The sequence below is a fragment of the Anguilla anguilla genome, chromosome 7, assembly GCF_013347855.1.
Source record: "Anguilla anguilla isolate fAngAng1 chromosome 7, fAngAng1.pri, whole genome shotgun sequence".
Classification (NCBI taxonomy): domain Eukaryota; kingdom Metazoa; phylum Chordata; class Actinopteri; order Anguilliformes; family Anguillidae; genus Anguilla; species Anguilla anguilla.
In genome coordinates this window covers 31,673,774-31,689,070 of record NC_049207.1, presented here as the reverse complement: position 1 = coordinate 31,689,070, position 15,297 = coordinate 31,673,774, and the positions used below count along the sequence as shown (strand labels likewise).

Below are 15,297 nucleotides of genomic sequence, written 5' to 3'. Positions count from 1 at the left end.
ATGATGGGGGAATTCGGCCTTCCTTTTTTATCCAATTAGAAGTTCATAACAGTAGCGGGCTAAGCTCTTCCACAAATATTTTATACCACTCTGCAGGAAATCCGTCACTTCCTGGTGCTTTATGTGTTTTTAGTCTTCCAATCGCCTTTTTGAGTTCCTCAGGGGTTATTTCTGCTGTAATTGCCTCATTTTGACTCTCTCCGATCCGTGGTAAATCTAATGAGTCAAGGAAGTTTTGCATTGATTGTATCTCTGCCGAATCGGTTTGCTCGTAAAGTTCTTTACAATATTCCTGAAAGATACATTCTATTTCTTCTGGTTTATATTTCAGTTGTTGCGTATGAGTATCTTTTATTTTATGAATTATATTTTCAGCTTGTTGTTTACATAGCCGCCAGTCAAGTAATTTATTTGATTTGGGTCCCAGTTCATAATATACCTGTTTTGTAAATCTTGCCTTTTTCTCAATTTCTTATCCTAATATATCATCTATCCGTCTCCTCACACTTTTCATTTGTTTTTGTAGCTTCTTAGATTTATTATGTTTATGCTGCTGTTCTAAGTCCTTTAAATCTAAGCTTAACTTATTATACGTTTCCAGTCTGGTTTTTTTGGCAAATGCTGTCTTTGCTATTAATTTGCCACGGATCACCGCTTTTAAGGTATCCCACAGTATCGATGGATTTATCTCACCATTGTCATTTTCTTCTAGATACCTTTTGATTTCAAATTTGATCTATTCGACCGTCTTTTTATTTTTCAGAATGCCATACCGTGTCCTTTTTTCTGCTGTCCATTTTAATAGGTAAGTAAATTGCATTGTGATCTGACACGTCTGCTACACCAATGTTACAGTCTAATACTCTATAACTATCTTCTTTCTGTATTAAAAAATAATCTATCCTAGAATGGACCATATGTGGGGCAGAGTAGTGGGTGTAATCCCTTTCGTATGGATGAAGATACCTCCAGACATCTATTAAACCCATTTCATCCCATGCAGTGTTGAGCATTTTTGTTAAATGGTTTTTGCTTTTCTTATGACTGGTTGTATCTAAATCATGATTCAAGACCACATTCAGATCACCGCCGCATATACATATTCCCTCTGCTTGTTGTGCTATTTCATTGAATAGAGATCTAAAAAATAATTTTTCACTTTCCGGGGGGGCATAGATATTAACTAGAATTATCATGTTTTCAATTATCCCTTTTACAATAATATACCTTCCTTCTTTATCCTTTATTTCTTTGTAGTTTTCAAATTTAATTGAGTTTGATATCAGAATTGCAACTCCCCTTTTGCGACTGTTAGCATGTGAGCTATAATAGATATTTTTATAACCAAATTTTTTCAATTTTTCATGTTCTTGCTGTGATAAATGTGTTTCTTGCAGAAAAAAATATGCATCTTTTGTTTTTTCAGTTTGGCCATTGTTTTAGCCCTTTTTATCGGAATCCCCAACCCGTTGACATTTAAAGACATTAGCTTAAGTCCCTGATATATCATTTGTGCCTAGAGAAGATGTTTTTGTTACCCCACATGTTAACACTAGAACACTGTTGAGGTGTTCTTCAGCCAGATCACTTTGGCTAACAGATAAAGGTCCTTGTCAAATAAAATAAAGAAAATAGACTTGGATTTCTGATAGATGGTCTTCATTCTACACTTTAACTTCTCAATCGCTTTAAAAGTTGAGGGGGAAAGCAGAAGCAGAAGGCCCCCTCCTAGATATGAGCAATGACCCACGGGAGATCCTTCCAGTCATACTAGTAACAAAAATAAATAAAATGAGCTTGTCGTTCTATTAGTCGGAGTTATTTTACAATTAAATTGAAGGCTATGCAATTATTTTACAGAGTTTCTGTACGTGAAACTTAATAAGCAACAGAATACTATTTGCATCAGTTTTTATATATACCTCACCTTCACTACGTGCAAACAAAAATCAAATACCTGGTGTTTATAATTCCACTGTCCATTAGGTGTATTGTCCATGTTTACCTTTATATCAGTTCACTCACGGTACGGACTATCGTTCCTGTACTCGCCTCACTGTGTCGGTGTTTCCGCGTCTCCCCACCTGTTGCCATGGCATGGTTTGTCGGAGTTGTTCAATGAGGGAAAATCCATCATCCACTCGTCGTGGCTCTTCAATATTGTAACCCCTCTTTTGTACTTCCTGTATCGCTTTGTTATAAGTTTGCAGTCCACTGTCCCAGTAGATACATATTTTCGTGAAGGGCATCTGGAAGTGAACGCCTTTATCTTTGAGAGCCCTTTTCACGTTTATATAAGCCTTATGTTGTTGTACTACTGCCGCAATGTAGTCGTGGTCAAAAAACAGCACTTTGTCTCCGATGTGGATCTTTTCCTGCTATGCCTTTTTGAGTACCATCTCCTTGGTACTATACTGGAGAATTTTAACAATTATTGATCTCGGAGGTGAGTTGGGGTCCGGTTTCTGAGCCAGGGCTCTATGGGCTCGTTGAATTTGTAAATCCATATCTTCGGGGATTGTGAGTTAGTTTCTGAATAGTTTTTCAACAAACTGTAATGGCGAGCTGCCCTCTGTACCCTCCGGCACACCGAATATTCTTGGGTTATTTCGTCTGGATCTAGACTCCAAGTCGTTCACTTTATCGGCCAGTTTCATCTGTTGTTTCAGTGTTTGTTGAAGCGCCTGGTTTGCCGCTGTGCTCCAAGTTTCCAACTCTTCAATTCTGCCCCTTTTCCACTAAGGCTTTTCTAGGGCCGGTTCGGAGCCGGTGCCTAATCGCGAACCGTTTTCGACAGCAAAAGAACCGGCTCTCGGCCGGGAAAACTGGTTCCAAAGCGGAACCAACTCTTAGCTGGTCTAGAACCAAGAACCGATTACGTCAGGGGCTGGGGGCGGGATTATCGTGACCAACCAAGACCAACTAAAACTTTGTGACCGCCAGATAGAGTGAGACCACCTTCGTTCGACAAACAGGAAAACGTAAACTGATTTGCAACTATATATGAAATAGGCGAAACATCGGTAACAACCTGTACCTAGTTATGTAGGAAATGTCCTTGTTATCCTCCAGTGATTATTTCTTCAGTACTTTCGTGATTTTTTTCTGTGCTGGCAAATAAGTCAGAGGTGGTCCAGCGATATAGCTTCTGGTTGCTAAGGGGACGTTTATCGACCTCCCCATATAAATGAATGGAACTTTACATAAATTTGCTAGCATACAGTTTAAGTGTCCTGTCTTGCGACGTGGTCGCTATCAGTACGTCTAGGAATCTGATATTCACTGTTGTAACCCAAGTCCCAAGACGCAAAATAGCCGTTAGGAACAAAATGCCGCATTTTTCCCGACACTGCATAATTCGTAAAACGGCTAATTATTTTTTACAAATTATGCAGCGTTGGGGAAAATGTGGCATTTTGATGTTGTGTTGAATTCCGAAAATTCCGAATCGCGAAAAACTGGAGCGACTAAATAAGGCTGTAATAATAAAATGTATATGTATGAAGTTGTTTTTTTAATTTATTTTTTTAACATTCAGGCAGTTTATTATGTGTATTTTTACAGGACACATTTTAATAGGTAACGATGTTGCTGGGAAAGTGGAGACTTATACAGACGTATACAGTGACGTAATGATGTGGCTCTCTATCCCGTGGAAAAGCAAACCGGTTCTTAGAAGGTTTGCAAGTTGAACCAACTGCAAACTGGCACTATCACCAGCCCAGAACCAGAACTAGGTTCGCATTGGTGGAATAGAGGTATTCGTGCAGTTGCTTCACCTTGTATCTTCATTTCCTGTGTATTTGCTTTGATCGATCTCCTGTCGAAAATCAGCAAGTTCTCTTGTGTCTCGTTTAATTTCTTCTTTAAAGGCTGAGAAGTCCGCTTTCAGATCTGTTTTGAGATTACTGATTTGATTGCTTATGTTAGCCAGGCCCGCTCGAAGCGTTTCTGTCGTATCATCTCCCTTTTCTTCGAGTTGCGCATTTTCCACGACCATTTCTTTTCCAGGTGAATCATCTTTCCCTTGCTTTTCCTGCATCCTTATAGTTTTGGTTTTAGTCCCCCTGCTCATATTTCAAGCTTCTTGCGACTGAATCTGTGTTAATAGTGAATTTAGTTAGGGAGGTTATTTTCTCCGACTTCTCAGGAGCTCAAGGGCTAGTCAGCCATCTTGCATGCTTGCTTACTGGAAGTTTTCAGCACAAGATTTTTTTGGTCATGAGCCAAAGAAGAGGTCACGGTTTGTGTGAGGGTGTGTGCATGGATGCATTCACACATGGATGCTTTTGCGGATTTGCGCTTGTTACTTGAAGGCATGCATCAATTTCTGTGCTTATACGTATGTATGTGTAGTTTCAGGAACAGCTGCCACAGAAGATCATTCCAGTGGTGTCCGGCACAATCAAGCCCCAGGCATACCTCAGTCAGAACACTCTTGTAGAAATGACTCTGGGGTGAGTTCTATTTCCACAGTGTATCAGTTTTAGCTCCTGCCACATTGTACCAAGTTTATCTCTTCCCTCAATGCACCAGCTTTAAACTGATCTGAACCTTTTCTTAATTGTCTTTCCTATTCTTTGTTCTGTCAACATATTAGTATATAGAGACCTGTATATATTATATATATATAGTATATATTCCTCATAAAAAGTGACGAAATTAAAACCAAATTGTCTCATGTATACCTGCATGCCTTTGGTATGTCATAGAGTAAAGCAAAGAAAGTGTGAAAAGAGATAAATTATTGCTTATTCTACAAAGATATTCTAAAATGGCCTGGACAGGTTTGTTGGTACCCCTAGAAAAGATTATAAATAATTGGATTATAGTGATATTTGAAACTAACTGTTTTCTTTAATTAGTATCACACGTCCTCAATCTTGTAAGCAGTCATTCAGCCTATTTAAATGGAGAAAAGTAGTCCCACTGCTGTTTGGTTTCATCATGTGCACCACACTGAATATGGACCAGGGAAAGCAAAGGAGAGAGATGTCTGAGGAGATCAGAAATAAAATTATAGACAAGTATGTTAAAGTTAAAGACTGTAAGACTATCTCCAAGCAGCTTGATGTTCCTGTGACTACAGTTGCAATTATTATTAAATAGTTTAAGGTCCATGGGACTGTAGCCAACCTCCCTGGACGCGGCCACAAGAGGAAAATCGACCCCAGATTGAACAGAAGGATAGTGTGAATGGTAGACAAAGAGCCAAGGAAAACTTCCAAAGAGATACAAGCTGAACTCCAAGGTCAATGTACATCAGTGTCTGATCGCACCATCCGTCGCTTTTTGAGTGACAGAGGGCTCAATGGAAGAAGACCCAGGAGGACTCCACTGTTGAAAGAAAAACATTTTAAAAATGCCGGACTAGAATTTGCTAAAATGCATATTGACAAGCCACAATACTTCTGGGAAAATGTCCTTTGGACAGATGAGACAAAGCTGGAGCTTTTTGGTAAGTCACATCAGCTCTTTGTTCACAAAATGAAGCTTTCAAAGAAAAGAACACCATACCTACTGTGAAACATGGAGGAGGCTTGGTTATGTTTTGGGGCTACTTTGCTGCATCTGGCACGGGGTGCATTGAATCTGTGCTGAGCACAATGAAATCTCAAGACTATCAAGGCATTCTGGAGTGAAACGTCAGAAAGCTCTGTCTCAGTCACAGGTCATGGGTCCTCCAACAGGATAATGACCCAAAGCACCCAAGAATGGCTAAGAACAAAACATTGGACTATTCTGAAGTGGCCCTGATCTGAATCCTATCGAACAACTATAGAAAGCGCTGAAACATGCAGTCTGGAGAAGGCACCCTTCAAGCCTGAGACAGCTGGAGCAGTTTGCTCAGGCCAAACTACCTGTTGACAGGTGCAGAAGTCTCATTGAGAGCTACAGAAATTGCTTGTTTGCAGTGATTGCCTCTAAAGGTTGTGCAACAAAATATTAGGTTAAGGGTCCCATCATTTTTGTCCATGCCATTTTCATTTGTTTTGTTATTTAAAATATTCTGTTGAATCAAAAATCAAAAGCAAAGTCAAAGATTTTTATTAAATATGGAATAAACAATGATGGATGCCAATTACTTTTGTCAGTTTCAAGTTATTTCAGAGAAAATTGTGGGTTCTTCTTTTTTCGTGGAAGGGTACCAACAAATCTGTCCACGTCTGTATATTTATACTATTTATATAAAAATGTATAAAGTTTGGAATTTGAAATAGTATCAAATTTGCCATTACTGAGACTGAGAATCAAGATGGAATTAACAATGTAAACATGCTGTTACCTGCACCAGAGGATTAGGTGCATTATAGGAACATGCTGCTAACTGACCCTGCAGATGAAAATGAGGTTCATGCCATTGAAACACTTATCTGACACCCAGGATGAAAAAATTGAAGGAAGAGATGGAGGGGGTGGTGAAGGAACTGGCAGAGAATAACCATTTCCTGGAGAGGTAATGATCTACATTTATTTAATTAATCTGTGTTTACCTATTGTTTTGAGGGAATGTGCTTGACGTGGATCTCAGTCATCTTCTGAATGCCAAAGGCTAATCAATTTTGTGCTGTGGGTGTTTACTACATTACATTAATTTATCTGGCAGACGCTTTTATCCAAAGCAACGTACAATAAGTGCATACCGAAACACATAAAACACAGGTCCAATAAGGCACAATACTCATTTTGTTACAGTTATTCATAGCCATGAACACATTTAAGTGATTTCGAACATTGCTCTCTGACCTAATCTATGCCAAGTCAAATTAGGAGGCATGAAAAGGTACAACATCAATATAATGATACAAAGTACAATAGGTGCCTAATGTAACACTCTTCATCAGTTTCTTTGATGACTGTCCGATTTGCACCTCCAATTACTCATTTGCGAAACAAAAGGAACCTGCTTGGTGGGTTTTGTGACAAAAAAAAGGCACAAACTGCTTGTAATTCTTTACTGATTCAAAAAAAGAAAACTAAGTGATTTATTACCATTTTTAAATTATTGCACAACTGAAAACACATGTTGTCTTTGACCACAGTGGCAGAGCTTGGGTATTAGGACAGGGGCTATGGAGCCAGTTTAGGGGGCCCCTACGGCCCAATTATTTTAGAAATATCGCTGTGACCCAACGATGCACGTCTGTATCGGCATTATACACTTTGTTACAGAAATCTAGCTCATAGACTATGACCACAGCAGTCGCGCAATCGGATATATCACAAACACGGTTAGGCTAACAGAAAAAGTTTCTGATGCACCAAATTATAGGTAGGCCTATCACCCATAGTCCTTTAATGGTTGAAGCTGCAGAACCCTGTCAAGACGGCCACAGACCAAAACATGGCTGGTGACAAGAGCCCAATGTGAGTTTGGGGTCTTGAGCCCAAGAGCCTTTGTGAGTCACTTTTGTTTGTTGAGTCACCCTAGCTACCGAGTTCATACTCAAAACAGAACAGGATGATTAATTCTGTCTGAAGTAATTATGCCTTTTGCGCTTTTAGCTGCATTTATTTGATGCTATGACTACATTTAGGCACACAACTGTAAAGCATCACATGTCCAGTGTTTTCAGCACAAGCGTGGAAATGCATTCATATCTGCGGTGTGCTGTCCTCTAAATGACTTGCCACTTTGGGGTCTCTCCATTGAACTCTTTAAGCCTAATAAAAAAGAAATTGGAACTGCTCATTTGCGATGGATTAGTAGCACGGGATTAATGTCGAGCCCTGCAATGCATGTTTATGATGTGATGCATAGCTGCTATGCATAGCATGAAGCAGGGTTGTACAACCAGTACATTTTAAAAGCTAGCAATGAAGTGATTTGCTTATGAATAGGCCACTACATGTGCTTAGCCGATCAGATAGCAAATATACAAGCAAAGTTGTTGTAGTAGTTACCTGTTTCAAAAACAAGAGTAAGTGAGATTATAAAATGCTATCCGTTCAACTGGCCTATCACAAGAAACACACTTCACTAAGGTGTCAGTGGAGTCACTTGATCAGTTCAGAGAACTTCCGACCATTCTGAGCCACTGAGGCTGTTTCTAAGTATTTTTCTCTGTATAATGAAATGTTCAGTGTAGATTGCTGCGGGACCTAACACAAATGTTGCAGGAGAGGGCGGTTTTTTATGAAGGTATTATTAGAGCAAAACAACTGAGCACCTGTGACAGTGGAATTTGTAGTCACAGAGAAAATTGCTTTAGGAGTTGCAAATTTGTAGAATTTTTCTCCCACAAACACAACACAACAGTTACACCTCAGTTTCTTCATTGCAGGTGCACAAATCCTATTCTATGAATCACAAATTAAGAAACTCATATGCTCACATTTTTGCTACAGTTGCTGCAGTGAATATGGTGCACACACACTCGTATGAAAAAATGTGAAGTCATGGACAAAATTTGCACATCCGCAAATCAGTATGTGAATTCATGCAATGAGAGTTGCACACCTACAGAATATTTTCTCACAAATACATTTTTTTTTCATGGATATTTTTCTAGCAAAAACATGTCAATAACTACAGCTGCTTAATCTGCCGCTACAAGTCTCAGATGCTGTTTTATCGCTCACAAATGACAAGTTCTTCGCGCTCTCACGTTTGCACCGCATAACTCAGTGAAATGTGGAGCAAAAGTGATTTATGCACCTATAGAGCCAGGGGCGGGCACTGTTCAGAGATCAGAGATCCCTTTTGGCCAATCAAAGGAGCTCGTTTGGGCGCTGTCACGCCAATTTTGATCCGGGCTGCAAAAATCATCCGGGTGAGGTAATGACATTCTAAAACCATTGTTTCGTTGCAGCATCCGTTGCTATGCCGACACTGCCAGCCTCAACTACATTCTTTGGCGATGAAGATTCAAAGACAACTCAGCAAATTGCTCTGGTTTAATGGGTTATTTTCCAGCCTGAAATGCGATCGTATTAGTAAATGGCTACACATGTCGTCTAACTTGCAAGTAGTTGGCTATCTCCCTGGATATGATTTAATGTTTTTAACAAAAAATAATGATAATAAATGTGATTTTATCCATGGAAATGGCTGTACAAAAAGGCAAAATAAATGTCGTGTTCGCGATTGCCGTCGTAGACGTCAGAAGGAAATGTCATATAAAACTTTGAAAGTTCGCTCTCTTTGCAGAGGTTTGGGCAGGAAATGAGCTGTAAAATAAGCCCCCGAAGTTAAGCACAACACTACCTACTGATCGTAGATAAGATCGCTGTGAGGTTGCGTTCGGTAGATGATTTAAGCTGCATGCTCCCATATTCCTGAAAATGCTGTAGCGGTGGCTAGCTATAAGTGCATACCGGCGTATTAGTGGCTGTGTGCGTTGAGTTGATCGTAGTGTGGCGCTGAACTTCGGCTTACATTTTCTAAACCTTGGTAATACAGTGGTGTAAGTAGACTATTTAACAATTAGTGTAAGGCCGTGGGTAAAGTGCTTCATTTCTGCTGTGTTCCTGCAGCATCTGCAAATTTCTGGAGACAGCCAGCCGACACAAGGATTCAGCCTTTAACTTGTTTATTCCTTGGAAGAATACGGTTGGCGTTTACTCCCATTTGCAATACAGCATTGGTTATCTATTACTTTTAAAACTGCCGGGACAGCTCGCGATCGTCCATCCAACCCAAAATATCTATACCATTCCTCTCTCTGACTCCCGCAACTTTTTTCTTTTTTCTTCTCCTCTCACATTTTGCACCACCCCCTCTCTCTACACCTACGGAAGCCTTCCCAGTCCAAAAGTATATCAATGGGTACAGAAGTTCAATCTCACATCTCACAAATTAGTTTCTCCGCTAGCCAGCTACGCTACGATCAACACAACGCACACAGCACCCGTGCACTTATAACTCCTTCCATCCCTCACTCACTCATTCCCTCCATCACGCACTCCCCCAGCCCTGCACAAAGTGGACATCGCTTCACATCGCTGCAAAAGCCCGGATGTCTTCGGAATAAAAGGCCTGCAACTCCCCCCTTCTTCCTCTTCAATATAGCCTGTAGAGGTGATAAAACCAAAAGCATACTCTTGATTTGTTGTCATACATTTACTGTACATTGCTTTTTTATTGCAGACAGTAAACCCTTTCAATGCTTAATGCACAATGTGCATATTACTTTTTATTTTTTATTAGCAATAAGTGACTACTGAAACAAGCCACCACGTTTCCAAGCACAGTATGCATACCCAGTGTGCAGTTCTTGTAGACCTCTTCGCACTGCCTGCAGGTCTCCAGCACGTACATCCTCCTGAAGTCCTGCGGATATGTGCTGGAGAATCTCCTCCATGCTGATGTCACTGGCATTCATTACAGTAGAGATACCCAAGATAGTTGCAAGCTAGTCCATCATCATCGCTAAATATATAACGTTACGAGCGCACACTAAGTAATACGCCATTCTGATATAAATATTACAATTTAGGCATATGAATAAGTTTTAAAAACATTTACTAGCTTGTTATATTACAACATTACACTCCATAATAATGATGTTCATAATTGTAATGTTACTCCATAACTTAGTCTTTCTCAATGCCATGTTCGGATTAAAACTGCACGTGCGTCGTCCAGAACTGCTTTGTCTAAACTGCGCATGCGTCATCCAGAACTGCTTCGTTAGAACAAACGGCCAAGACCAGACTTTGTTTTTCAAGCTCACTTCCTGGTCTTGTTGAGACGTTGTAGTACCACTGCGGTTGGCTCCAGTATAGGTGTTTCCATATCCGGTTTCCATGTAAGTCTATGGTACAAATGCAGTCAAAATACAAAGGCAATAATTTTTTCTCACAAGAACAGTCACAATATGTGTATTTTATTTGTCTTATTCGACTGTCCATAGGCCGATTTCATGATTTATTGTGTCATTTGGGCAATGTTGTAATATTTTATGTGGACCAATGAGGTACACTTCCTGATTACTACGGAGGACTGAGCTACATATGGACTACAGTCTATGGTCATTGCAGTGGGAGGTGGCGCCTCTTATCCTTGACATTGCGGCTCCGACTCATCGTCCACTTATCTGTGCAAAGTCAGAAAATGCAGACATCCCATTTCGTATAGTGATTTCATTATACAAATATACAGCTGCACTGATCGACCATAAAATAATACGCCTCTGAAGTTTTTTTCAGTAGACAAGTCATTTTTACTATTTAGCCTACTTCACTGAGATGTGTACTGCATTTGAGACTCGTAGCGGCAGACTCAAGCAGTTGTAGTTATTGACTTGTGTTTGTGCTAGAAAAATATCCATGAAAAAAAAATTGTATTTGTGAGAAAATATTCTACGGGTGTGCAACTCTCATTGCATGAAATTCACATACTGATTTGCAGATGTGCCAATTTTGTCCATGACTTCACATTTTTTCATACGAGTGTGTGTGAATGTGTTCACCATATTCACTGCATCAACTGTAGCAAAAATGTGTGTATGAGTTTCTTAATTTGTGATTTGTAGAATATGATTTGTGCACCTGCAATTAAGAATTTGAGAAGGTGTAACTGTTGTGTTGTGGTTGTGGGAGAGAAAAAAAATTCTACAAGATTGCAACTCCTAAAGCATTTTTCTCTGTGACTACAAATTCCACAGTCACAGGAGCTCAGTTGTTTTGCTCCAATAATACCATCATACATACTCGTTCATGTATGAGGCGAGGGGGTGCTAGTCTAAGCAGTTACGAGCACTGTGGCGTAAAACTGTGTGGACCAAATTGGAATGAAACATAAAATCTTCTGTGGGGCTCAAAACAAAAAGCGGTGCCTGGGTCGTAATTAGATCAGTTGTGAAGAAATTTTAGAGATAAAAAGTTCTGTCTAAAATAATTTAATTTGGCCAGGGCAGATTTGTAGTTTTGAATGGACTTCAATAGGGAAATTTGCTTTTTGGCACCAGAGGCTTACTAAACTGCAATACCTTGAGTTTATGAGCTTCACCGAGAATGGCAATTCCTGGTCCCCTGGTTAGAAAGCTTTATTAGCAAAAAGTGTCTTAACAGTAAAGCATAAAGTGAGATTTAACAAATGATTGGCTGTGTCCATTCATATAACAAGGTTATATGATTTTTTACTCATGATTGTCTTGTCTAACATGAGATACTACATAGGCACCTGGTGACCATTTAGTCTAAACAGGCTTTTAAATCAGAAATAATTGTTTAGTCTTTGATCTATCAGTTGCTTTCAGAGTCCTGGGCAGTATGGCGTCATAGTTGGTTCTTCCTTTATCAGGATGGCAGAGGGAGAACAGTGTGGGAGGTCAAGACTCCCAGTTCTGGATGGAGGTGGGGGATGAGATGAAAGGCAAAGCCTCCCAGTTTGGGTTTCTAGAAAGGCATAAAAAGACAGAGAAGAGCATGCACATGCAAAGGCTATATTTCAAACCTTTTGTTGTCCTTGGGACACAGTCGTGGCCTGGAGACAGAGGGGCTCTGCTGCAAGGCTTAGCAATTTATAGCGGTTCTTATAAGGTGGTACCATAATTTTAGTTGCAACAAGCTTGTCCCTATTTACAGCTTGTCACTAAAATGTATTTTCCTCTCCTTTCCCGTTAAAATAAGAGCAGCGGTAATTTGATGCAAGCTACTGTTCTAGTTACCTCGAAAGTCACGCAGTTGAAGTGTTAACTGTTATATATGGTTTTTAGTGCTCACATTTGCCACCAGTTGTTCTGTGGAAAACCAAAAATAAATAAAAATGCCCGGGAAGATTTCAAGCAACAGCGCCAACTGAAACCCTAAACCACAGTAATGGTGTGTGTACTTAGGCATAGTGTTAATATCAACTGTGAAGACCACTCAAATTACCATGCTCGATTTACTGTAAATATACTAATTACTGTCCATTTTCAGATTTGGGTCTTTAACCTTGGATGGTGGCCTGCGAAATACTGACCGTATTAATAATTTACAATGAACTGAACATAATAGACCCACACAACCCCAGACTGATGGTTCTGTAATGAAGACATCTGAAGACATCTGAAGAATATTATATTATTTTTGTATATATAACTTCTATGTTATGTTAAAGATTTCCTTGTTAGTTCAGTTCATTTTGTATTTCCTGACTTCTTTCTTACTCTTTGATTTTTTTCAAAATATGACATAAAAATTCCTTTGAATGTAGACCATATGTGGTAAAATGTTTTTCTTTTCTCCAGAAATTGATGTAAAGTTGCTAAAGTTCCTACTGCACTGTGCTTGTTCTGAGTCTTGAGATGTAACGGACTTAAAGGGGAATTTCACATTTGCATCTGTGTAAACACTATCTGCAGTATAAATGACTGTAATTATAATTACTGTTAAATAATGATGTCCATTTTCATATGGATCTGTCATTCATTTATTTTTTGTCTTCCTTTTGTGAGTCTTCCTTTTTACTTGATAATTTTGCAAGAGCTTAATGGTCTCAAAATATGACCTGTATATGTGCACCATTTTCATGTCATAATTTGTATTCTAATTATCAGTAACATTCCTCATTGTAATCTAATACTTTCTTCCTTTTTATTTATGTTTACTGAAGTTATATAACAGTGGTGAATTCACTGCCCCAACTCCAAAGAAGATTAAGAAAGTCTAACAATGAATGAAATGAACACGGTACTCTCCCCTATTAAAAAAAACCCAACACCCGACCCCCCATCCTTCCCTCCTCCCATCTTTGGAGTATTGTTTTTTTTTTTTAATTCTAGTAATGATGGTGGGTGTAGATCGTGTTGTTTTGATTTTGGATTTGAGGATGCATTTTAATTGGTGGTATTGATCTCTCTCAATGCCAAACCTCTGGTTAAGAGTGTGTTGATCAGACAGACATGGTTGTGATGTGTGATGCCTCTTTGTTTTCATGTGACCAAATTTAGTGGAGATTTATAAAGCTGAAAGTCAGTGTTTGAGGTGACCAGTGAGGAGTTTCTAATTTTGATTATTTTCCACCAGGCTAGTTGTGTAAATGCTTGTGTTCGCAATGTCGTGTTCTATGGTAGTTTTGAGGAATGGGGCTAATATAGAAATGTCCTTGCTCATTCAACATTTATTTCATTTTGGTGAATCCATTTATTGATGCATTGTAATTGGTAAGATAGTATTTAAGGAAATCTGGTGCATCAAGTACTCCTTGATTCTGATTCTGTCATCTCTGATTCTTATTTCTGTAGGGTGGCCAATTTTATTCTGAGTTTGTCCGGCAGAATTTTTTTTTTCCCCCCCATTGATTTAAGTACCTTTGGACACTTAAATTCTGTAAAATATAAGAGCATTCACATAACCAAAACACTGATATTCAGGTATTTCTTGAAACTAAATACGTGCAACCCACAGAATGGCAACTGAATTGACCATAGATGTTCAAAGTTTAAAGAGGAGTTTCCAAAGTCTTTTTTGTGTGTATATATTGTGTGTAAACTGCTTAGCAGATAGCTCATTGAAATTATACATTATACATTAATGATCATCTGTTGGAGCCTGCTTTGTATTATCCCACAAAATCCAATGGGGAGTGAGCCTGTGTCTGAGGGACACACCATTATAGATAACACTGCATTCCAAGTCTACGACAGGACTGGTGAGAAGCTGTAAAAGAATGCCTTAAGATTAAGCCTTATTAATCCCCTTTTCTGCGCACTTCTTCCGAATCAGAAAGAAATAGAACATCCAACGGGTGAAAACTTTTTATCGCACCAAACTCATAAAAATCGGCTATGCTCATTTTCAGTTGCCAGGTAAAATGACATTCAGAGTAATATGTTCTCTATTGTTCTGTAGCCGGCGGGAACAGTATGGAGGCGTCGACACTGCAAAAATAACCCAATCAATGTCTGGTTAATCCTCCGTATAAAAATAGTCCTAAAGAAGCTTGATTTGTCAGAGCAGGCAGTGACAGAAACGAAAGAAATGGCTATTATTATAGATAATGGGCCTCATTCACCAATATCTAAAGTTTTTTCTTAGGATCTTTCTTAAGAACAAATTTAAGAAAAGTCTACGTCAGATTCACGACGTGTTCTTCAACCGCAGAATTGTTTGCACGTGTTCTTAAAATGATGAATCCCATTGTCCTCGTAAATGTAACGCGCGTGCCAGTTGTTCTTAATTAACATAGGTTAACGCCCCACCAATCCCCATAAAAGGGCCGTGTGCACAAACAGAAATCGAAAAGTTGAGAGCGAACGAAGTGAATAATGCCCAAACAAAAATCTAAAGACGGTGGAGCACCGGACTGCAAACGTAAGAAAAACGCTAGTAGTTCTTAAGAGGAGATACTGCTGTGGGAATAGAACA

General features: G+C 39.2%; 1 protein-coding gene across 3 annotated transcripts in view; it reads left to right on the top strand.

The window, feature by feature from the left end:
- Positions 1-14,467, top strand: part of tbk1 (TANK-binding kinase 1) — a 252,601-nt gene extending 238,134 nt beyond the window's left edge. For all 3 annotated transcript variants that reach the window (XM_035426804.1, XM_035426803.1, XM_035426806.1), the window contains 3 exons: positions 4,357-4,457; positions 6,386-6,457; positions 12,868-14,467. In XM_035426804.1, coding sequence (XP_035282695.1) covers positions 4,357-4,457; positions 6,386-6,457; positions 12,868-12,931 — 237 coding nt within the window. In that variant the 3' untranslated portion in view covers positions 12,932-14,467. The remainder of the gene's footprint in view (positions 1-4,356; positions 4,458-6,385; positions 6,458-12,867) is intronic.
- The last annotated feature ends 830 nt before the right edge of the window (positions 14,468-15,297 follow it).